A 25,741-nucleotide genomic window follows, 5' to 3' on the forward strand; every position below is an offset into this window, starting at 1 on the left:
GCAAGTAGAAAAATAGGGACCACTACGGTGGGAAGGTAACAGCGTTCCGTGCGCCTTTGGTGTCTAGTCATGCTGGCCACATGACCACGGAGACGTCCTCTGACAAACGCTGGCTCTTCGGCTTTGAAACGGAGATGAGCACCGGCCCCTAGAGTTGAAAACGACTAGCACACATGTGCGGGGGAACCTATACCTTACCTTAAGGCTCAAAAACAGAAAAACCTAGCTTTCGTCAGCAATTGCTGACATTGTCACAGTTCTAGCCAGGATTGAGAATCATGGCAGATGGCGCCAATGACTGACAGCAAAGGATTTGGAACCAACATGGACAGGGAGGATGACAACAAGAAACAACAACCAGCTGAAACGGCAGTACCGCACATGGAGATATATATATATAAAGTTTAATAAAACAAACCTTTTACTTTCTATTTTTTCTGGCCATTGTTATTATCCATTTCATTTCATAATTATTACTGAACATAATTTTGTAATGTAGAGAACAAAAGCATTAAAAAAACATCTGTTCCAGATGTCAAATTCCTTAGTGTGCCGCTGTGGTAGAGCTTTATGCAAAAACATGGAATATTCATGAAGGTCAGTGGTGCCAGGAATCTGGTCATTAATCCCAAAATGAGGGGGAGAGGGCAAGTACTGGGCCTGACAGTATTCCAAAGTAAGGGTAAAATGTTAGCAACCCCTTCTAGTGAAGTGGCAAGTACCAGTTTCAATTTCATGAAATGCTCATCATTAGTTCTCATGGTTGCCTCACTCTTACATACACAGATATACATGATTTTTAAAGTTTTTACATTTTTAAAAAATGTATATAATTTCTACCGAAGCAGTAGGCATGAGCTTAAATGGACTCCAGAAGATGGTAGAGGACAGGAAGGCCTGGAGGAACGTTGTCCATGGGGTCACGATGGGTTGGACACGACTTTGCAGCTAACAACAACAATATAATTTCTGTGGACATAATCCAGTAGTATATGGATGCAGAATAGGTGATTGTCTGTGTATTGTTAATCTATATCTCCCACCACTTGCCATTATGGATTGTGGAGCTGCTGGAAATTCTGGCTCAGCATTTCTGTATTTGGAACACTTCAGGTTGCCAATCCATGTAATTGTGTCTTGCAGTCCCCACGGTGTTATTCCCTACATATAAAATTTAGAAGCTCTGTCAGTTTATAGGCTTATTTAATTATATAGAGAGTCAGTTTGTATAGTGGTTAAGATATCACAGTAGAAAACAGGAGACTGAATTCTAGTCCTTCCTTGGGCACAAAGCCAGTGGGTGACTTTTTAGCCTTAGGAAGAAGGCAGTGACAAATCGCTTCTGAAAATCTTGCCAAGAAAGCTTCAGGGACTTGTACACTTGTGTCTGAGAATCAGATACAGAATTTAAAAGAAATCTATTTATCTAGCTGCTATTTTTTGCTTTATTTGAGATTTGGTAAATATGGTGTCCTAGCAAGCTTTTCCTCAGGCCACATGTGCAAATTGTTTTGTGTATAAATTGATAGATGCCATTCAACTTTCTAAGAATCAGGTTTTTTTAGCATTGCAGAAAAAACATTAAAGCTGAATGTTTTGACAGTCGGGTGGCTTTTCAAGAAAATCTATTTATTCAGCCATATCAGAATTCTGTCATGTTGCTTGATCCCTGAGCCTCCATTTTTGATGGCTTTTGAATTTCATTTGTCAGTTGCTTCTTATGTGTACTCCTTAGTTGCAATATGCTTCTTTACAAGTTACTAAGCTGATAGGGAATTTTTACACCTATGAATAAGCAATAAACATGTTTCCCTAAGTGCCTAGCTTCATAGCACAACTTAGCATGCATATTCAAAGGGCAGTTTAATGCCACCATAAATTGATTTCCTCTCAATTACATAAGTGATGTCCTGCAATCAGTAATTATTAATTACTCTTGAAGGAATTGATGAAGACATTGAACTGCCAAATGCATCTATTTTATTTCCCATTTGACAACTGACATAAGAAGCATTTCTATCCAGAAATTATTTGCTGTGGCAACATAACACAAATTGTTCTTTAATGGAAATGAACAATACAGTGATCAAAATAAGCCCAGCTGTTTTATTTATGAAAACACTGCTTTTGTGTGAGTATATAGCTCCATCAGAAATCTTCTAATGTATTTTATTGACAGAATTGTAATCTGTCCCACTTTTGTTGTATTATTTACTCCCTTTTTATTCCTATCTGTCTAGGAAGTTGCTCAAATTGGCTAAAATAATCTCTTCTGTTTTTTTCCTTCAAACAGTGTAGTGATGTAGTCAGAATTAGTCAGATCATACTGCAGCTTGTCTAAGATCACACATCTTAACTTTTGATTAAGACAGTGAGACATGGGTTCAAATCTTCAATTGGCCACAAACCAATTACTGATATTGCAATACCACTATTATTTACACATTAAACATTTAATGTTATTTACATTATTACTGGTATTTCTGGCTCATTTCTGATGGCTGCACCCATGAAGTTTTTTGGCAGTGTTAAAGAAGTAGATTTTTAGCCCTCAGTAGCCTTTTTAGATTTCGCTAGGCCTGGAATATTAACAATTACTTTCCTAATCAAGACAAGAGCTTTCGCTTCCAAGATAAGGTGAGGTGAATTTGCTGCTGTCCCCTGCTGGAGAAAATGTGAATATGCACTATATTAAATTAAATCAAATTTAATGTTTGTTACAACTCCCTCTTGTTTTTGGTGGGCTGCGTCTGATTCAGCTCTCAAGAGGTGAGCATAACTTTTGGTTCAACTATGTTGTATATGTCATAACTTTCATTCTTCTCCCATATGACATGCATTATATAAAGCTAACGTAGTTGCATCTAAAAAAAGTCTCTTCATTTTTTTGCAAGAGAATTACCATTTTTTCCTGTAATGAATAGCAAATAGCATTTTATCTCAGAACTAAAGTGTTAAATAGGTTATTTTTAATGGATTTTTAAAGCAAACAAGAATATTTTTATTGATCTTACATTTAATCTTCAGCTCTTGTGGCTGGATAATAAACCTTTGCTTTCTAAATCTTCTTTTTCAGAGTTTTCTTTCCTCTGTTGCTTATACTGATTTACTGCAAAGCTATGAGAAAAGAAAACAGGTGCAGGTCATATTTTATCTAGGAAATTAAGTGAACACATGACAGATAACTGGAAACAAAGAAAATGACAGGTCTGTAGATCTTTTAGCCCTATTATAGGCGGCTGTAGCAGTGATGTCTAAGCAGAAATAAAATAACTGAAATGGGCTTCTCTCTGGCTACATCAGAAGTCTGGAATTTGTTGTCCCCTTGTATGATTCATTTACTCCTCCATATGTTGCAGTATTTAACATAGGAATTTTTCAGCAAATATTGTGGACTATTGCGCTTACTTTTCTGGGTTAAATTTTACTGTTTAAAATTTTTAAATTATGTGGCGTAGACTTAATTTTGTTTTCTGTTAATTATTTAGTAAGCTGCATCATATATCATCTAGACATAAACTGTAGCTTGTTTCATCAGTTTTCCTCTTTTTATGTTATACAGATTGTTTCTCAGAGAAAACTCTCAAAATCTTTATTGAAACATGGCAACACAGCAGGGAAATCTTCCATAACGGTAGGTCTATCTGTAGTAATGTTTTCTCACTTTCATTCTTGAGTGAAAAAAGAGTAATTCATATTTAACATTAGCTTTGCTCATCTTTGCTGAGTTTTAAATGCAAATTCTTTGTTGGCGTATGTTTCCAAAACCTGACAATGATAAAACATAGCATGTGTTTAAAAATATTTATGTTAATTTATTGAATGGTATAGTGTGCTCTTCATAAAATATACGTGCATTAGTTTACAGGCAGAGAAGCAAATTACTAGCTTTATATACTGAAACCAATTGCTAATTGCCAAAAACTTCAATTGCTATTCAAAATAGCTGGAAGGCACTAGGATATATATTCCTTCAATTTCAAATCAGCAATTGTTATCCTTAGGTTATAGAACAACAACATAATGGTCCTCTTAACCCAAACCATTTTCCTTTTAAAATCTAATTTTATCTCACCACATTTGTGAAACTTTCACTTCTCCGTTTTATTTTTACAACTTTGAAATCTGAAAAGCACTACTGAAATAGGTGCTTTTAAGTTAAATGTTACTGGGGGAAATGATATCTCAGGGAACTATATTATTTTCATTAATTTCTCATTACATGAAGAATGGAATAACCATTATAATATTACTATGTGATCATAAATACTACATTCTAAATTGGAATGCAATTTGAAATTGTTGTGAGGGATCTATAACCTAATTAAATGAGCCCCATGACATGAAATATAAATGGAATTAGCATGTGTCAGCTCAGCAGTAAGCCTGGAACAGCAGTTGTGTTTAGGACTAATCAAATGCCCAACAATATTTGTGTGAAAACTTTAATGAAAATATTTGGGATCAGAAACCAGCCTTGACCAAACTGGTGTCCTCAGCGAGTGGGCCCATTAGTAGTGTGTGTGAGGCGGGCAGTGATCAACAGTTGAAGATAGCAGGCACAGCATCACAATCCCAAGTCCCTGCTCCTTTATTTCATGAAGAGAAGGGGTGGAGTTTAGTTTACATGCTCCTTACATGCTGTAGATATTGACTCCTCTGAGCAGAACCTGCAGAATACCCATATGTTTTGGAAAAGATGTTCAACCATCCAATAGGCATGGTTCATTGTTAGGCTAACAGAGGGTTAGAATAGCATATCAGAATGTACCTGATTGACAAAGGCTTCCATTAACTTTAAGAAAATAAAAGCATATGCACACAATAAGGTAGCAACAAATTTATTTTTTTCCTAAACATTTTAATCACATAACTGCACATTAAACACCTTAAAGATATTTTGTGAGCTTCAAAGTGCCAAAATGAACAGACAAATATGTTCTGTACTGTCATAATTCTCATTGAATAGGTATTCTATGCAATTCAAATATTTTTTTATCCAGGCAGGAATAAATAAAATACAAGAGATTATGTGAGCTATATATGTGAGCTATATACAAAATTGAAATGGACCACTATTTGCATATAAATTGCCATTTGCAGAATAGTAAATAATATCAAATTTGTCTTTCCAAACATTTGAGATTCTTGTAAATTTTTATAGGCCTGTGACCAAGTAGACTGTCTTGGGTGGCAGAATTAAAAATACTGAGTATAAAAGTCCAATTTGTAATTATATATTGTCATTGCTCTATTCTAGTGGCTCTCATGTTTTATTTGATGCAGACAAACAAGCCTCCCTGTTTCCTTTAAACAGTAAACAAAATTTTTCAGTAAATGAATATTAGGAGTGACATCACACTTGTATATTATAACTGTCCATAGACATTGTGTGTAATACTTTAACATATTTCTAGAAAAGTCTGGCTTTTAACTCTCAAAGGGTTAGAGAAGGACCACGCTTGTGCTTGAATGATTGTGTGTTTAGTTTTCACTTTTAAATCAAAATGAAGCTTTTTCAGATCAATATGCAAATTGAAATATTGTGGTGGCAATACAGCAATGCATAATACACAATATGTACAATATGCATACTCTGATATTATAGTATAATATACACAATAAAATGGACGGCATAATAATTATGATTCATAGATCAAATATTATATACATGATAAAATGTTTCAGATAACATGTATCAACATATAAAATAATGTTATATATCAAATGTTTGGAAGAATTTGTATGCTTCTGACTCCCAGTCATGTTCTGGAGAACATGGCCTGTAAGAATGCAGAAATGGAACATTATACTAGCATTTGTGTTCTATTCCTGATAATGAAGTTATCACATTATGAGCCTCATGAATCCTTCTGTTCTCCATGCATGCACATTTTTATAATGTGTTACCTGAGATTTTATTCCTCATTCACTTGTCTTCCATTGAAATGTAACTGTGGATTTTCACATAGGTAATCGCTGAAGAATTATCTGGCAATGATGACTATGTTGAGCTTTCCTTTAGTGCAAGAAAATTAGATGACAAGGTAAGCCAACTGTTTTATTTTAACCTTACTGAATGAAAGAGAAATGCAGACAAATGTGATTTAATGAGACATCCTCCCCTGCAGCTATTTTTGTAGAGCTAATGTTATTAAACATATTGGAGATTGTCAGATTAATCCTCATAATGAGGCTTTCGTCAAGTTACATAGAAATGAGGGAGTAAAATTCCCAATGGAATGTAATTAGGAAAAAGACAATTTAATTATGTGGGGACCTTGTTTATTTAAAATGCCAACAATCACAGCAGTTGGCTTCTTCCAACTTATCACAGACAATAACATTTAAAGTTGACATCTTGCAATATAAATTTGATCAAATGTTTAAATCTGAATTATTGAGCATGCTTCCCCTCATCCCAGGAGATTTTTCCAGCTAATGTATCAGTATCCAGAAACTTAGTGCTTTTCATGTGTTCCTGCCAAAATATTTTGACCACTTAACCAGAGAAGATAGACATTCATTAAGAAAAAGTTATTTATTTTAGAAATGATTTTATTTATTTTTATTTTTTATTTTATTTCCATTTATATCCCGCCCTTCTCCAAAGACTCAGGGCGGCTTACAAGCTTAGCAGTAGCCTTCATTCTATGTATATGCCTGCTTATTAGGGCTTTCACACACACCCCAAGCGGCATTATTACAAAGTCAGCTTAATTGCCCCCAACAATCTGGGTCCTCATTTTACCTACCTCGGAAGGATGGAAGGCTGAGTCAACCTTGAGCCTGGTGGGATGCGAACCTGCACTAATTGCAGGCAGCTGGTGTTACTTAAGGAGGCATTAGCCCACTGCTCCACCTAGTTTTATTTATGCTCTGTTTTTATTCAACAATATTTACACCTTACCTTATCTCTAACTTTACATATCTCAGAATAAATATTACAGAACTCAGGATGAACTCAAGCAAAAATATAAATACTACTCTATACCTTAAATTTGGTCCTGTAGCTCTAAACACATGAAAAAAGATGTCATAGATGTTACATCCATCTTTGACAAAATGGCAGATTAGTTGCATTCCTCTAAAGCTTATAAGGAAGCCAAGTAGAAAAGTTAAGAGAATCTGTAAAGAGTGATATGAAGAAGGAGGCAGTTGATAGAATAAAAAAATAGAATGGATAGGATAGGATAGAAAAAACAGTGAAGAAGGAAGAAAAGATACTAGTCTTTTTGATAAAGTATCTCCAAATAATAATAATAATAATAACACTAGCAGGATAACAACTGCCTATCCCAAGTCATTGGAAGGGACTCAATAGGTGGGTTGAAATGCCAAATGCAGTCTATATATCTGGATGACTGTGTGACTAGCCATAATATATTAAATTTATATATCTTCTGATTCCCAGTGACACATCTGTAAATAAGCACTGAGCACTGTTCCCATATAGAAGCAATTTACGTCTTTGCTAAGATTTATATATTTAATTAACTACAGCTTAGTATATCTCCTTAAAGGTTCTCTACCATTGAAATTCAGGTATGTCAATTTTAAAAAGTGCCTATGTTACAGCAAAAGTTGATTATGTAAATAGAACAGATAGAAGACTTTCTTTTTTTAAAAAAGAATCTTATTAATACTGTATGAATACATGCGAAGTTTGCAGCATAGTCTGTATGGGATTAGAAGGAAACCACAAATCTAATTAAAACTGCCAGCAATATTTAGGTTAGAAAGTGTAATGAATCTGTAATCTGACTAAGGTGCAAAGGTTAATAGCATCCCTAAGTTAGGTATATTTAATCACTATCTAAAACCTTTGTTTTGTGGCTCATCTTAAAGGTGAATTATCCTTATTGGGGGAACAGTTTGTTCTTGACTGTGAAGTTTTAACCTCAGCTCATTATGTTTAATTTTTAAGAGTTTTAATGTAGTCACATTTTTAGATAGTATGAAATTATAGGGATCTGTTGTATATAGTTTGAAAGCTTCTGGTCATGCAAAAAAGAAAAAAAGGAGAGGGGAGAAAGGCACGCCCCAAGATACAAAAGAACAGGTGCACCAGTAGTTGATTTTTCTTTATTTACACAAATGTACTCTGTAATCTGGTGAACATGGTGCCTTGAAAAGAAGGCAGTTATCATTATAGTTATTAAGTTCATCAATGGAGTTTTTCCTAGAGATGTTCCAGACTCAACTGATTCTGAAGCAAACAAGATTATGCATCAACTCTCCAGGTCAATTGACCAAATAGAGTTAGTTAGGAATTTCAGCAAGTTATTATTATTCATATAGAAGTAACATATTCTCTGAGTTATCCTAAAGTGGAAATGTAATCCATTTTTATTTAATTACTGAATAAAGTGAATAATAGATAAACTCTTTTGCAGATATTGTAATGGAAAATTGCCTGCTGTCTGCTTACTAGACTATCTTGAATTTTTATTAGCCTGTGAACCTAATAAATAACCATATAGCAGCAGGCTTGTATGGGAGATAGTTTTCTAATGTGGCATATTTAACAAGTATCCTTTACCAACCCACATGTTGGTAATGTCCTATCATCTTCCCTGTTAGAAAAAGATTTCACAGTGTTCCTGTGCAAGAACAACTTTTCCCTAGTCCACTGAAGGAAACAGAAATATTTTCCCACATCCTCCTCCTGTCACGCCTCTTCTACATAGCATGGCAAACTGAATTAATAATATTTCTTTTAATCCACAACCAATTTATTGAAAGATGAGATCTTTGCCTGTTCTAAGCAGATACATCACCACATATCTTCAGAAGTTCACTAAATTCACTGCACTTATCAAAGCTGTTAGATATTTAACTGTCTAGAAATTTTGATAATTTGCTTATCTTTTTAAGTTAATTTGCTCTTTTATGTAGTCTTTATTGTATTTATTTTTCTTTGGGTGTTTTAATCTGATAACTGTTTCTTTTTTCTTTTCTTTGTATGCTCTGGGTTCTTTTATCTACTGTAAAGTCAAAGAAATTAATAAACTTGTGATGGAATGAACTGTGATATATTCATTTGATTTGAGAGTTCAGTGAATTTGGTATACATATCTGTTCACTATATGTGAAAAATTCCCCAAAATTCCCTGTGTTATCTGCATCAGAGGTGTTATTAAGATTTTCTCTAGCAACGTTTTGTATTCAGCTGGAGTTAACTACTTCTCATTTATAGAAAGTGAAATGTCTAGATAATATGAGCTACTCTTCCAAAAAAAAATATCTAAGCATAGACAAATGGTTTGTATTTGGTTAGAAGACCAAGGTGAAAAATCAGAACTGTTCAGGAAAACCACGTGAAAAAACAGACCTGTGTATTCAGAAGAACATTTTTTAAAAATCAAGAAAAAGATAGTGGCAACTCACATTCATAATATGGCCAAGAAAACTACAAGGTTGTATTTATATAATCAAATTGAGATTGCCCAAACTTTTAACAATGTCATTCCACGTGGGGAAGTCACCGTTACTTATTCATAGGATGATGGCTACTGTTTTCATTTCATTTCATCTTGAAGTGTCAAGCATAGATGAACAAAATAATTTTACATTATATGAAAGGGAAAATTCAGACAAACACACACACACACACAGACACACAAGTTTAGCACTCTATTCAGTATTTCTCTTTATTAATAGTTTAAAACATGTTTTCTATAGAAAGCTAAACAAAGAAAACCCAATTAAATGAGTGAAAAAAGTTATAGTTCTTCATTTATTTTTTGAGGAAAATGATCCAAGGTTGCATATTTGTGTGTGGCAAAAATATGTGAACTTATGTTTTCAGTAACTGCTGTGCTCTCTTGGCCAGCAATAACTGCAACTAAATATTCCAATAACTATTGATCAGTCCTACAAATCAGCTTGGAGAATTTTATATATTTGTAGGCTTCCTCATGAAAATTGCCCACTTCAGGTCTTTCCACAACATTTCTGTAAGATTAATTTATTTTATTTTTTATTTTAATTCCATTTATATCCCGCCCTTCTCCAAAGACTCAGGGCGGCTTACAAGCTTAGCAGTAGCCTTCATTCTATGTATATGCCTGCTTATTAGGGCTTTCATACACACCCCCAAGCGGCATTATTACAAAGTCAGCTTATTGCCCCCAACAATCTGGGTCCTCATTTTACCTACCTCGGAAGGATGGAAGGCTGAGTCAACCTTGAGCCTGGTGGGATGCGAACTTGCACTAATTGCAGGCAGCTGGTGTTACTTAAGGAGGCATTAGCCCACTGCTCCACCAAGGCTCACCAAGATTAAGATCAGGACTTTGCCATTCCAAGACATTAACTTTTTGGTAGGCTACCCTGGTCCACCCAGCCCAAACCATAATAGTATCAGCACCATTTCACAGATAGGATGAAGTTCTGATGCTGGAACATATGAGGCTACTTAGAAAAGAAGCAGCTGAAGTAAAAATAGATATTGACTGAAAGATTAAACAAAAATTGGCTTTTCCCCTATTCAATAGGCAAGCAAATAAGATTGTGTGAAATAATCGAAGAGTTTTGACAATAAAAAAGTGCCATGTTTTCCATTTCAGGATTTCTTCAGCAAATCTGATCCCTTTCTGGAAATCTTCCGAATGAACGATGATGCAACCCAACAGCTTGTTCATAGGACCGAGGTAAGTTGAGAAATATCACACATATACACAAACATACTTACTTAAATATAATGTTTATTTGTAAACTCACTATTTCTTTTGAGGGTATTGTTCTACTTGTGCTTTTTTTTAAATACAGCCACTGAATAATGTGATTCTTGTCTGTGATGCTACAGCAGAGATTTAGGACTTCAAAAAAGTGCTTTATTATAAATAATATATCCTGTTTCTAGTGTGTAACTGAAGAGTGATAGCCTTGCTAAATTTAAGAAAAGCTTGGTTGTGGGCTAGGAAAACAGCAGGATGTATTTTAGTTCCATTCTTTGTCATTTAACCTAACTTCTCCTCTTCGTGCTGGACTGTTTGACACCGCTGCAGTTATAAACCATCAGATCCTCATACTATTTGCATGGATGGGAAACTTCCACTGAAACAAATGGAAGCTCTACTTCTTGCTAATTGTGGGCCCTTGATCTTTATTAGTGTTTCTCAATCTTGGCAGCTTTAAGATCTGTGGGTTTCTTAACTCCCACAATTTCCCAGCCAGGTTGGGGTGGAGAAAGCTGGGAGTTGAAATCCACACATTTAAAGTTGCCAAAGCTGAGAAACATTAATGAAAAGCAATGTGTTAGTTCTCCCCTAGAGTGCAGTTCCTGTTCAGTCCTTCTGGTCACAAAAATATATCATGTACTCAAAAGCCAATCATATGAATAATACCATATGTACCCTTTCTTTAATGATTTTAAAAATATTTGACTACACTGTCAAAATGTTTGGTCAAAAACGGAAAGACTGGTGGGCTCTTCAGACTTTTAAAAGCAAAAGTGATTGCGAAAGGTTGCTTTTAACTGGAGTGAGAAGCTTTGGTGTTGTGTTGTGCCATTCTTCTGCATGAATAGCATAACGAGCAAGTGCTTCAATGCTCAAGGAATGAATAATAGATCAGTTAAATACTCTCTGGAAAAGTTCACAAATGGTGCAAATGTTATGGAGAATGTAGTTGTACTTGGGTTGCATGCATACTTTGGACAGTACAAACAGCACATTGCAATTGATGCGTCTTTTCTCCTCATTTTCTGCTAAAATGATCCCATGAATGAAAATCAAGCAATAATAAAATGGCTAAAAAATGTAATTATTCTCTGTATAAACGTCTCTCTGTCTATTAATAATATCAAAGCATAATATATTGTGATCATATTACTTCCATGCTACTGTAATGGGATGTTGCCAGCAGTGCTCTGGAGAAATTATTTTAGCATGTGACGAAAGACATTTATTGTAGCAAAATCTTTTAAAAAATTTTTTTATTGGTTTTCTAATGTTACAATTACATATTTGAAAAGCAACATGGTGACTGGATTACAATAATTACATACAAATATCATTAGTACAAATCTCAAGCTAACACAGTAAATATTTCCTCTCTTTTCCCCTTAATATGTACTGTCTCTTAATTAAATTGACACAATTTTATTCTAACAATCAAAAGCAACTTTCTTAAATTTATCAATAGTTTTTAATTTATATGTATCTTAATTGTTATATATATATATATATATATATATATATATATATATATATATATATATATATATATATATTATTGATGAATGTAATAAATATGTCTTTATGTAGCGTAGCGGTACGAATAAAAATTATTAGCTTAAATATGTGATAGTAGATACAAAGAGGAAGAGAGAGGAAGTATTAAATGTTGAGGGAAAAAGAAACTGGTTATTAAATTTAAGATATTTGGAATTATTAGAAAATAAGAATAATATATTGTATTATTAATTTGTTGATGTAGATGGTGAGAATGTAAATAGATGTGTATCCTGAACACACACACACACACATACACACACATTAATCACCTTTACATGACCTTTATGAGCAAATCAATATTCAAATTTGACTATTAATATTTATACTTCAAAGTTTTAAATGAGAATTTTCTTTTTCTCAATTCATAACAATATCTTATGTTCAAAGTACAGATCCTATCTATTTAAATATATTCTATTTTAATTCTCATAGATAGGATGAAACCCCATTCTTCTTCAGTCTTATTCTAGCTTTTTTTCTTTCCCAAATCATCTTTTGAGATATCAAATAAATCTCCTTGTGTTGTTACATCTATTATCTGACATTGAAAAAATGATCCAGTTGCCATTTTTTGAGGGGACTAGCAGATCTAACAGGTCACCTCTTTATTTTTCCATCTCGACATAGTTGTCCTGAATTGTTTATCTTCTCTTCCGGCTGTTCTTCTTCTTGATTCTCTTTCTGATTTATATAGAAAGTCTTTTCCTTATTCCATATTGTCAGGTTCTTTTCTGGATTTTACATTATCCGTGTTTGTTTAAATCGTCTGTCATGATATTTAATTGTTACATTTTTTCTATTGTATTCTGTATAGGTGATTCTTTGGTTGTAGTTAGAATTTGAGTTCGCAAGTCTGGGCTGCCTTCTTGTTTTTTTGATGGCTTCTTATTTCATCACCAGCTGTAAAGAGGGTTTGAAGCATTGCTTTCAACATGAAAAGAATTTGTTCCTGATCCTCATCCGTAGAAAAAGTCTGTTCCTGCTCTTCTTCCATGATAATGTGTTAAGCTATAAGCTTTACAATCAGGAAATTCAAAAAGAAGAGTTTACCCGCCACACTGGGTAAGAAGCACAGCTGAGCTTCTCCCAGCTAATGTTTCAAGGTTACATGTGTCTTATCTCTTTTCTGGGCTCTCAGCAAGGTCTCTTTTAAACAATAACAAATTGAAGTATCAAGTGTAGCCACAAGATGTAGCTCCTGCCAATTGAAGATTTCCTCTAATTCCCAAAGTTATTTTAATATTTTCAGTTTTGCTTCTATTTTATAAGGGAAAACCCAGATCTTCAACAAAAATAGAAAGTAGAGAGTAAAAATTAAACAATCTTTTAATCCACAAATTTTAGGAAATAAAATTCCGATTGGGATCCAATTATTTTTTTTCAATGTTTTAAACTCCCCTGGGTAGTCTGTCACCACTGTTTCTGGAGGGAGGGCTAAACTCTCCCTTCCCTCTCCACAGGTGGGAAAATACTTTAGCAGCTTATGCAGGTACAAAAAATAATTAGGATTTAAGAGAGGTAAATCTCATCCAGTCTCTTCCGCACTGCTTTAAAGTTGCCTGGTGGTAAGTGTGACTTCGGCTGTCTGCAGTCTCATGATGAGCCATATTTCTATGCCCGGTCTTTCATCCACCGGTTTGGAGAGTTTCGCTGGCTCTAGTGGGAGAGCTACTGCTCTCCCATGATACTGTGAGGGTCCCTCCTTGCTGGCCGCCCCTACAGGGCGACTTTTGACCCTTTTCAGGGTCCCCCAGCAATGTGAAACTGGACAAGGAAAATGGAGCTCATCTTCCAACTATCCAAGGCGGCTGCGTCAGCAAACCGGAAGTCAAAATCTTCTCTCTGAAAACTTACTCAATGTTTAAGCAGAAAAGTTTTGTTTTGGTCTAAACAGAAAGAAAACTATAGGAACAGTGATCAGATCTGGATGTCCTCACTCTCATTCGCAAAACCCAAAATGCCAACTGAAAAGACATATATGTTACAAGATGGCTTTGTGTAATAAAAATTGACCCATTTATTCCCATTTCTAATCTTCTGCCCAAAGACATACTGAGCATGTCATCTTCTCATTATGATGTTGGAGGAAACTCACTTCTTTAGGGGTCTCTCCATAAATATAGTTTGTATTCCAAGCTAACTAACATTTCCTCTTTATTCCCTTAGCTGACCAAAGAAGAAAAGTGTAAACAGCTCCTACTCTTAAAACATTTCCTTGACAAGCCCTGTTGATTCTATTACTTCTTTCAACTACTTTACTTTGATATTGCTATTCTGTTGTTAACATAGCACAGTGGCCAATTCTCATTAGACACATCCTTGAATATTCCAGCAGTGTTTGAGTCTGAAATCATATGATAAAAATAGAACATGTGGAAATATTTAAGTTTTCTGAAGTATTGACAAAGAGAATGAGAGAACCTCATGAAAACAAATCAAGATGAACTTCTAGAGTCACGTAGCCCAACCTTGCTGACATGGAAAATCATTATGGAAATAGCAGTCATCTAGTTTGCCTGCAAATGTGTAACAGAAGGAGACTTTCTAAAACAGTATTTTCCATCAGAATGTCTGTTCTAACATTTAATCTAAGTTCTTTTCCTTGTGCTTAGAATCTGCATTGTAATTTGAATTCTTTGGAATAATATCATTGTGACATCCTGATACATATTTTCAAATAGCTATGAGCTTTAACTATATCTTTCCCAGGCTAAACACACTGCAGAAGGTCCAAGAAATGTGCTCTTAAAATGTAGTGACAAAAGCTTCATCTTAGACTGCTTAAATCTTAAGGGGAGGAGGAAAGATGGTTGATGAAATATATCTTAAAATATGCACCTTTAAAAAAACATTAACTTCTCCAAAAGCTTTAGAGACTTAAAATTTCAACTTCAGGCCCCAGTGATATAAGTGCATTGTTGTCATGTCTTCTGTAGCTAATGGAATTTAAAAAAAAAAACACAAAAAACTTGCTTATTGTGCTTTATTGGAATATATTTCCAAGTTTCCCACATCTTTTTTAGTGTTATTCAGTTTATCAGTTAACTTTCTTATATCAGAGTCTCCCCAATATTTCAATAATCCATGTTTTAGTAGTGGGATGTAAGAATGAACATGTTATATACTGGACATAAAGAGAGTAAATTCCTTTCCAGTACTTGTTTTCATTCTGGAGTGAAACGTCTTTCCCTGCTCTTAAAATTGTACTTTTTAATCTCTTTTTTGATATTTTATTTATTTGTATTTATTTTTTAATCAAATTTACGTATATAGCACAGTCCTTGTTTTCTCATTCAGTATTATTTTTGCTTCACCCAAAGCAAAGGAAATCAGTAAAAAAAGGTTCCCACTGATTTTATTTATTTATTTATTTTATTTATTTATTTATTAGTTTTTATAAACCGCCCTTCTCCCGAGGGACTCGGGGCGGTGTACAGAGGAAGGAAGGTATACAGATCGAACAATAAAAATAATAAGAAACACTAATGAACACAAACTGGGACCCCAATTAACGCTATCATGCCAGGCCAGCCTGCTGAAACAGGAAAGTTTTTAAGTCGCGACGGAAGGTACGGAGGTCAGGGGCCATCCGGATTTCTGTTGGTAAGGTGTTCCAGAGGGCTGGCGCACCCACTGAGAATGCCCTCCCCCTGGGGGCCACCAGCCGACATTCCTTGAGCGGTGGCACCCTGAGGAGGCCCTCTCTGTGGGAGCGCACAGGACGGTGGGGTGCTGACATCGGCAGAAGGTGCTCCCGAAGGTAGTCCGGACCCATGCCATGTAGGGCTTTGTAAGTCATCGTTAGCACCTTGAACTTCACACGGAAGGCAGCCGGAAGCCAGTGCAGCGCACGGAGGAGAGGTGTGATATGGGAGTATCGGGAGGCTCCCAAGAGTGTCCGTGCCGCCGCACTTTGCACCAGTTGAAGCTTCCGAGTGGATCTCAAGGGCAGCCCCATGTAGAGAGCGTTACAATAGTCTAGGCGAGATGTCACAAGGGCATGGGTGACTGTACGTAAGGAATCCAGGTCCAGATAAGGCCGTAGTTGGCGAATTAGTCGAACCCGGGAGAAGGCCCCCTTGGTCACAGCTCCAATGTGGTCTTCCAGGGAGAGCTGCGAGTCTAGGAGGACACCCAGGTTGCGGGCCCTATCAACAGGGGGAAGTAACTTGTCCCCAATGTTAAGCAGTGGGACGTTCTGAATCTCCTGGTTTCCCGGTACGTACAGCCATTCAGTCTTGTCCGGGTTCAGTTGAAGCCTGTTTCTCCCCATCCATTCCCGGACCGCTTTCAGGCAGCGGGACATCACGTCTAGGGCATCACTGATATTGTTTGGAGTTGAGATAAAAAGCTGGGTGTCATCAGCATACTGATGGTACCCTACTCCAAAACTGCGAATGATCTCACCCAGCGGTTTCATGTAGATGTTGAACAGGAGAGGCGAGAGGACCGACCCCTGAGGGACTCCGCAAGCGAGAGGCCTCGGGGTCGACCTCTGTCCCCCTGTCAGCACCGACTGCGAGCGACCCTGGAGAAAGGAGGAGAACCAACGCAGAACCGTGCCTCCCACTCCCAGTCCCCTGAGGCGTCGCAGCAAGATACCATGGTCGATGGTATCGAAAGCCGCCGAGAGGTCTAATAAGACTAGGACAGAGGAATGGCCCCTGTCCCGGGCTCTCCAGAGATCATTCATCAGAGCGACCAATGCCGTCTCCGTGCTGTAGCCCGGCCTGAAACCCGATTGGTACGGGTCTAGATAAACCGCTTCATCCAGGATCTGAGGAAGTTGGTGCGCCACCACGCTCTCAACAACCTTCGCAAGGAAGCGAAGATTGGAGACTGGACGAAAGTTATTCAAAGAGGATGGGTCCAAGGTGGGCTTCTTGAGGAGAGGTCTCACCACCGCCTCCTTCAAGGCGGTGGGGAAGTGACCCTCACTCAGAGAAGCAGAGATGACCGCTAGGAACCAGCCTCGTGTCGCCTCTCGAGCTGCATAGGCCAGCCAGGAAGGGCACGGGTCCAGTAAGCATGTGGAGGAGCTTAACCTTCTCATAATCCTGTCCACTTCCTTAGGAGTTACAGGATCAAATTCTTCCCAGATGACGTCGACAAGACTGTCCATGTCTTGTTCTTCCATCTCAGCCCAGTTGGAGTCCAGACCAGTTCGAATCCGAGCGATTTTATCCAGCAGATATTGACCAAATTCCTCGGCTCGACCCTGCAAGGGTTCCTCCCTCACCTCTTGGTTTAATAGGGAGCGAGTCACCCTGAACAAGGCAGCTGGGCGATTATCTGCGGACGCGATGAGGGTGGAAAAGTAGTTGGATTTTGCCACCCTTATCGCAGCGAGATAAGACCTGGTGAGGATTCTTAGTCGCAATCGGTCGGATTCGGATCGACTGGACCTCCAACGGCTCTCTAGGCCCCGTCTCCGACGCTTCATCTCCCGGAGCTCCTCGGTGAACCATGGGGCTCGCTGGGATCTGCGCCGGGTCAGAGGCCGCAAGGGTACAACTCGGTCCAGAGCCTCCGTGGCTGCCTTTTCCCAGGCTTCCACTAAGGCTTCCGCCGAGCTGTGAGCAGGGGGTGCATGCGAGTCCCTAAGCGCTGCCTGGAACTTATCAGGGTCCATTAGGCGCCTAGGGCGGTACCATCTGACTGGCACCGTGCACCCACGGTGGGGGGTGGCAAGGGGGAAGTCTAGCCGCAGGAGGTGGTGATCGGTCCATGACAGGGGCGTAACAGTTGTGGCACCCCCACCGACATCATCACGCCACCGTCCAGACAAGAACACCAAGTCTGGGTTGTGGCCTCTCTCATGAGTCGGCCCAGAAATTATTTGCAACAGGTCCATGGCCGTCATGGAAGCCATGAACTCCCGAGCCAGTTCGGACGATCCTCCCAGGGACGGTAGATTAAAGTCGCCCAAGACCATGAGTCTTGGGAATTCAACCACCAACTCTGAGAGGACATCGAGTAGCTCGGGTAGGGCCGCCGCTGCACGATTAGGTGGTAGGTACGCCAGTAGCAGACCCAGCTGCGCCCCTGGGCCGAATCTCAGTAGGAGAGACTCACACCCGACCATCTGAGGGACGGTGGTCTCTCGCGGGCTAAGGGATTCCCTGATGATAACTGCCACTCCCCCGCCCCTCCCATGAGCCCGGGGCTGGTGCAGTACCTGGAAACCTGGCGGGCAGAGGTCAACCAGAGGAACACCCCCCTCTGGGCCCAGCCAGGTTTCCGTGATGCAGGCCAGGTCCGCATGCTCACTCTCCAATAGGTCACGAATGAGGTGAGCTTTGTTGGCTGCGGACCTTGCATTCAGGTAGACCAGCCTCAGCATGGGAGGGTGCGCACCTTTGCTCCCGGGTCCTCCGGGGGAGAACAGAGGGTCGGAGCGTCTCACCGCCTTTACAGAGCGGAGATGACACTCCCGGTGACGATACGGCCCTCTGTCTGTGCACCTTCTGCCATTCCCCACCATCCTAGGGATGGGACGTTCGTCAGTACGCCACTGGGTGTTATCGGCGACTGGCCCTCGTTGTACGCCGTCGCGAACGGCCGTGGGCCTGGCATGCGTTATGGTGGCTGGAAGGTGTGCCTTTCCCGCGCAACCATAGTCTCCTCCCTCCCCCCTCCCTAACCCCACAAAAAACTTAGCTAAGAACTTAATCAGGGGCCTCTTGATGGGAATGTGCTGGAGGCCCCTGACCCTGCCCGGCCATCTCTCAGAGGCCCAGTGGTTGGGCCCGTCATCAAGATTGGATGTGATGAAGGCGGGTCGCACCCAGGAGAGTGGGGAACCCCTGAGGGCGTGCAGTGCTATGCTAGAGTATTGAACGGGCATAGTCACAGGTGGTTCCGGGAAGGCTGTCCCCTGGATGGTGAATTTGCAGGAGGGTCGAGCCGGGTAGGTGCGTATCTGGATCGTCGCCCTGCCACTGCCACTTGGCCGGGCGAACCCCCAGAAGCAGGCCACTCCTCATCCTCTCACGATGGGTTGTGTCTCTGCTTCCGGAGGTGGTCCAGAACGTACTCTGGGTGAGGCATACCCCATAGAGCTCTCACCACTATGGGGTAGCAGGTGTATGGCCCAGCCACTCTGCCACCGTGGCTAGCACCCAGGCCCGTTATGTCCTGTGGGGAGAGAATGGGCAAAGATGGGTGAGAATGGGCAGAAGGCAGGATGGAGGGATCCATTAATTGGCGTCAGCTCCGGTGGTTCAGCCGCCCCAAACAGTTCCCTCCCTGATCCTCTGGGCGTTGTTCCCGGCCGCAGTTCCATGGCCCCTATTGGTTGGGGACCGTCCAGAGCGTGGCATCTCAGAGGTACGGGAGACCCTGGTGTCATGCCCCTGGTGTTGCCGTCTCCGATCAAGATGTTTCGAGGAGGTGGGTCGGGCCGTCGCCTCCATTGTCCAGCGTCTCCTTTGGTGCGCATCTTTCGGAGGCACCGCCGTCCAGGGGCAGCCCACGGTGGTCGAGACGCCGCACCGCTGCTCTTACCGCCGAAGATGCCGCCGCCACCCGGGAGCCGGTCAGGGGCAGAGCAGAGCCTTCGGCCCCTCCTGTATGGCTGCGAGGGCTGCCGTGGTCCAGGGTTGTTGTGGTCCAGGGGCGGGTCTCTCACCTCCGGCGCCGCCGATGCCTCCGCCTCCGCCACCCGGCTGGTCCAGCTGGTCCGCGGCGTCTCCGCTGATAACCTGGAGACGCCGCCGTCGCCCGGGAGCCGGTGGGGGGGGGGCCGGGGCAGAGCAGAGCCTCCGGCCCCTCCTGGATGGCTGCGACGGCTGCCGTGGTCCAGGGGCGGGTCTCTCACCTCCGGCGCCGCCGATGCCTTCGCCTCCGCCACCCAGCTGGTCCAGCTGGTGCCGCCGTCGCCCGGGAGCCGGTGGGGGGGGGGCGGGGCAGAGCAGAGCCTCCGGCCCCTCCTGGATGGCTGCGACGGCTGCCGTGGTCCAGGGGCGGGTCTCTCACCTCCGGCGCCGCCGATGCCTTCGCCTCCGCCACCCAGCTGGTCCAGCTGGTCCGCGGCGTCTCCGCTGATAACCTGGAGACGCCGCCGTCGCCCGGGAGCCTGTGGGGGGGCCGGGGCAGAGCAGAGCCTCCGGCCCCTCCTCGATGGCCAGGGGGGGGGGGCCTGGAGGCGCCCCGCCGCCACCGCCATCGCCGTTGCCAGCGTCCCTGGATCCACGACCAGCTTGGGGGCTTGAAAAAAATCGTTGCCGCAGCCGCTGCCATCCTTCCCGCCGGGGCCTCCGCCGCACAGCTGATCGGCGGAGGCGCCGCCCTTGCTCAGCAGTTGACAGCGGCAGAGGCAGGGCGGAGGGTGCTGGCTCCGTTATAACGGTCGCCAGCGGCCCAGGCGGCGGGGCAGGGGTGTCCTGGCACCCCTGCAGTTGTTCCGGGAGGCAGCGGGCGGCATAGTTACCCAGCTGTTTTGCCTGAAATTCTTGCCCCACCCCAGGGGTCCATTGACGTCCCTGGGGGGCTCCTGGGGGGACGCCTTACTGTTGGGGGCTACGGAGCTCTCCCCAGCGCGTCCGCCATCTTCGGAGCCGGCAAAAAAAAAAAAAAAAAAAAAAAAAAAAAAAAAGGGCTTTGGAAAGGAGCCTAATGGCAAAAAAAAAGAACCTCAAATGTCAAAGACATTCCTAATAAGCATGTTCTGTATTGATTAAATCAATTGACTTTGGCAAGTACAAAACCTTCAAGAAGTATTTCAAAAAGTTTAGGCAAAGATACCATGCTTAATTATTCATAAAGCTTAATTATTCTTGCCAATTTAAAAATGTATTTATAATAAAAGACTATTTTTAAATCATTATTATAGCTTTGCATTTTAGGTTGAAATAAGCTTATTCTTTTCCTTTAACTTCTAGGTGGTGATGAATAACTTAAACCCAGCTTGGAAGGCATTTAAGGTGTCTGTAAATTCTCTTTGCAGCGGTGACCAAGATCGCAGACTGAAGGTTTGTGATCTCTGAACTATGAAATAAATAGATTTGCATTAAAAAAAACCTTCTCTTTAAAAAAGAATTAAAGTTAGTGCTACTTTTAAAGAATATTTTTTTTACTTATTTATACTCAGCCAGTTTGAATTAAACTTTTGACAGCTTTATATTCTCCTAATGATGCTGCATAATATTATGAAGGTCTCTCAAAATAGCACCACTTAAACGAACAGAATCAAAACATTTCAAAATAATTGAGAAATCTAAGCTATCGATCAGATTTGCAAATAAGCTGCTCAAATGCTAATACATCTAAAACATACGGTCACAGAAGCATAATACAAATTTTAAAGCTCAATCTGATTTCAGTGAATGACTTTGCTCTTCATGTCAGTGAGTTCTATAGATTCAACTTACTTATTTGACATTCTCTGATTTTTTTTGTCAGTTGAAAAGTCTTATTTAATGGTATGAAATAATTCCAGAACGCATAACCATGGATTATGTTAGGATTATGTTTCAAGTTCAAAATCTTTCATATCTTTATTTAGGACAGATGGTAAATGCCTGCATTAAATATATGAAGAACCAACCCATTGTAGTGAGTATACTAGAAGTGAGCATGTTTTTAATGTCCATTAGCTACAGAAGATAACATGATGGATTGCCATGCATAAGCAGGTGCCAGGAGTTTTCATGTATTCCCAGGATATTTGGGAGGAAGCCTATGTGTGTTGAGGGAAGATGAGCTTTAATTTTTTAAAAACTGTTTTAAGTCTATTTTAGGGTGTGTATGTATAAAATGCCTTTGCTTCAGTCTTGACTCCTGATGACAACATGGCCAAGTCCCTACAGTTTTGTATGTTTTTCAGATACTGGTAGGAAGTCAGAGATCCCAGTGCAGAAAAGGAAATTTGGGTCCACTGGGATTGTGGATCACAGATTGCCCATTCCTGGACTAAAGGAAAAGGATTACAAAGCTGCCTATGGTTTCTTTCTCACAGTTCATTCCTCCTGTCCTTGAGTTAGCATAAAAGTATGTTGATCTATCTTCCATGAGATCATAATTCTCAGAAGCCTGCCATAAAGACCCAAGGTAAAATGGCAGTAGACTTGCATTGCCCAGCCAATGGATAGGGGAAGAGGCATGTCTGCATATAGAATCTGTATTAAATTGATATCTCTTGTGAAGAAAAAAAAGGGCATAGAAGTACAAATTATTCTTTTTTCACAGTGATATAGACTTCCTTTCAAGATATAGAACTAGTGATACTTTAATTTTAAAAAAATTAAAAACCAGCTGCAGAATCTATCCTGTGACAGCAAAGATTGCTCCAAAAGGAATCTGGTTAGATAAGCTACCTACAAAGTTTTGTCTTCTGTGTTGTTTCTAGATTCTGAGGGAAAGTTCATGAATGTTCTGAGCCCACAGCACGATTGACTATTCAGTTACACTTTGCCTGGTAGTTCTCCCATTTGTTTAGCCCTTTACAAATATGATATTATTGTGTAGTGGGTTCTAGACCGCATGGAAGACGCCAGGCCACAGGGTACAGCATAGCAGCTCTTTATTGTAGGTAGAACTGAACTGGGATTTGGGGTTACCTGAGTCCTTATATATACCTGGCCAGGTATTCACCTGGCCAATCCATTTGAACCTGGTATTCCCACCGAAAAATAGCCCAATCCGCATCAGTCCCGGTACAGCGCCACCTGGTGGTATAGGTAACGCTGTTGCTATGTTGTAACCCAAAACCATACACAACACCCCTTCCCTTTTAAGAACAAACAATAATGATTCACACAACAACTACACACTAAAATACATTGAGTACAATTTAACCATTATACGTCAATTCTACCGTGCCCCTCCGCCCCCTCATGACCTAACATAGTCAGCCAGATAGGCTGGAGGCCTATTTGCCCGTGATGACCGCCTTAGGGTTTCCCCTTTGACTTGTACAGCAGGGTCAGTGGATATGGCTTGGTTGGGCTTCTCGTGTTGACTCGTCCCTTGGTCAGACCCTGTGGCTGTATTGTCCTGAACGTCCAGAGGCGGTTGTTGTCTGTGCTGACCCAGTCTCTCCAGGAACAGTTCTGGGTCCCTGAAGTTCTCCACCAGTTCAGGTTCTTCATGTTGGTCTGTTGGTTGCGAGGAATGGCTCTCCTTTTGATTTTTTTCCAGTGGCCTTTCAGGAACCCGTCTCCTAACTTCATCTATGTGTCGTCGGATCTGACGGTCCCCCTCCACCCCTACAATGTAGGACAATGACCCTGTTCTGTCAACCACCACGCCAGGAATCCACACATGTCCCAGCCCATAGTTCCAGACCAGTTCACCTGTGTTTAGTTCCCTAGTTGGGTTGGGTTGCACTGTCTCTGCAGCCACCCTGACGGGGTGTAGCCTGTCCAGCTTGGTGATAAGCCGTCTGCCCCAATGCAGTTCCGCTGGGCTCTTCCCTGTTGCTGTGCAAGGTGTGGAATGTTGAGCCAGTAGGAACTGAGCCAACCTATGATGCCAGTCCCTGCTGCTGATGTGCTTCAAAGCGTCTTTTGTTGTTCTCACCATGCGTTCTGGTAATCCATTGGTCGACGGGTGAAAGGGCGCGGATGTGATGTGCCTAATCAAGTTGGCCTTCATGAAATCCTGGAATTCAACAGAGGTGAATTGTGGGCCGTTATCTGAGACCAACACATCAGGAAGGCCATGTGTGGCAAAGAGACCCCTGAGCACTTGGATTGTCCTGGCTGAGGTCATGCTAATGACTGGTACTACCTCCAACCATTTGGAATGGCTATCTACCACCACTAGGAATAGTTGACCCTGGAATGGACCAGTGTAATCGATGTGGATCCTGGACCATGGAGTGTGTGTTGCCTCCCATTTGTGGACAGGCGCATGTTGCAGTTGCCTCCCATTTGTGGACAGGTGCATGTGGCAGTTCAGGCCTGGACCTTTGGCATACATAGCAACTGTGCCTTGTTTATGGCCTTGTCTAGGCCTGGCCACCACAGGTAACCTAGCTAACGCCTTCATCCTCACTATACCACTATACACTATTGCCCTTCATGTAATGAATCTAAGACCCTGTCCCTTAGTCTTTCAGGGACGATGACCCTGCTACCCCACAAAAGGCATCCCTTATGGGCAGACAACTCATGCCTCCGAATAAAATATGCTTGAAATTCCGGACCTGGGCTCTTCTCTTGCCACCCAGTGACCACCCATGCCAGGACTCTGCTCAGGACCCTGTCAGCTGTTGTTTCCGTGGCAATGTCCTTTGTGTGTAAAGGGCATTCGGGTAATTCCTGGATGGCCAGTATTTGTTCTGCAGGCGCCGGATCGGGTTCAGCGTGTGTTAGAGGTAGCCTACTTAGTCCATCAGCGTGACCCATATCCTTTCCTGTTTTATGCACTAGTTTACAGTTGTACGCGGATAGGAATATGGACCACCTGAGCATTCTAGGGTTTGCTTGTCTGTCGTGAACAACCCTAACAAGGGCTTGTGGTCTGTGAATATGGTGAATTGTCTGCCATACAAATAGTCATGGAATTTTTTAACTCCAGCCACTATTGCCAAGGCTTCCTTATCGATTTGTGCGTAATTCCTCTCAGCCATTGACAGTGTCCTGGAATAATAGGCAATGGGTTTTTTGTTCTCCATTCTCTTCTAAATGACTCAAAACTGCACCCACTCCATAGGGAGAAGCGTCACACGCAATGCAGATGGGATTTTTCTCTATGAAATGAGTGACAGTGGAATTACTGGATAGTAGTTCTTTAAGAGCTTGAAAACTCTGCTCATGAACCCTGGTCCAGGTCCAAATAGCTTTCTTGTCTAATAGTCTGTGTAAAGGCTCAGCAATGGCTGCTTTGTGTGGCAAGAATGCATGATAGAAATTCAGCAAGCCCAGAAAAGCTTGCAACTCTGCTTTGTTCTTGGGTGTGGGGGCCATTTTTATTGCCCTTACCTTGGAGTCAGTGGGATGGATTCCCTTGGCATTGATCCTGTACCCCAAAAATTCTGTGGATGCAACCCCAATTTGACATTTGTCCTTCTTAAGTTTGAGTCCTGCAGCACGAAACCTACTTAAAACTGCCTGTAACCTTTCAGCCAGTACTTCTTCTGAATCCCCAGCAATGAGGACATCATCAAAGTAAGGGCATACCCCCGGAATGCCCTTCAGAGTCCTCTCCATCACCTCCTGAAAAATTCCTGGAGCTACAGAGACACCGAACTGTAAACGGTTAACTCTGAAAGCTCCTCTGTGTGTTACAATTGTCTGAGCGTCAGCTGTCTCCCTGGTACCCGGGAGTTGCTGGTACGCCTGCGAGAGGTCTAGCTTTGCAAAGATGGCGCCACCCTGTAAGAAGGAGAGGATGTGGCTGATGTCGGAACTGGGTAAGCGTGTGGATTGAGGGCCCGGTTTACCGAAGCCTTATAATCCACACAAATTCTCACTTCCCCATTAGCTTTCAGTGGGGTGACAATGGGGGTCTCCCTTCTACCGGTTCTAAAACCTCCTGCTCTACTAACTTATCCA

The 25,741-nt window shown here is 41.4% G+C and overlaps 1 protein-coding gene across 1 annotated transcript in view; it reads left to right on the forward strand.

The window, feature by feature from the left end:
• CPNE4 (copine 4) overlaps positions 1-25,741 on the forward strand; it is a 236,256-nt gene that overhangs the window by 147,833 nt on the left and 62,682 nt on the right. Inside the window, exons 4-7 of the mRNA XM_081343255.1 lie at positions 3,563-3,634; positions 5,973-6,047; positions 10,572-10,655; positions 21,125-21,214. Of these exons, the coding sequence (XP_081199381.1) occupies positions 3,563-3,634; positions 5,973-6,047; positions 10,572-10,655; positions 21,125-21,214 (321 nt within the window). The remainder of the gene's footprint in view (positions 1-3,562; positions 3,635-5,972; positions 6,048-10,571; positions 10,656-21,124; positions 21,215-25,741) is intronic.

The sequence above is a fragment of the Vipera berus genome, assembly GCF_964194415.1.
Source record: "Vipera berus genome assembly, chromosome: Z".
In the NCBI taxonomy this organism is placed as follows: domain Eukaryota; kingdom Metazoa; phylum Chordata; class Lepidosauria; order Squamata; family Viperidae; genus Vipera; species Vipera berus.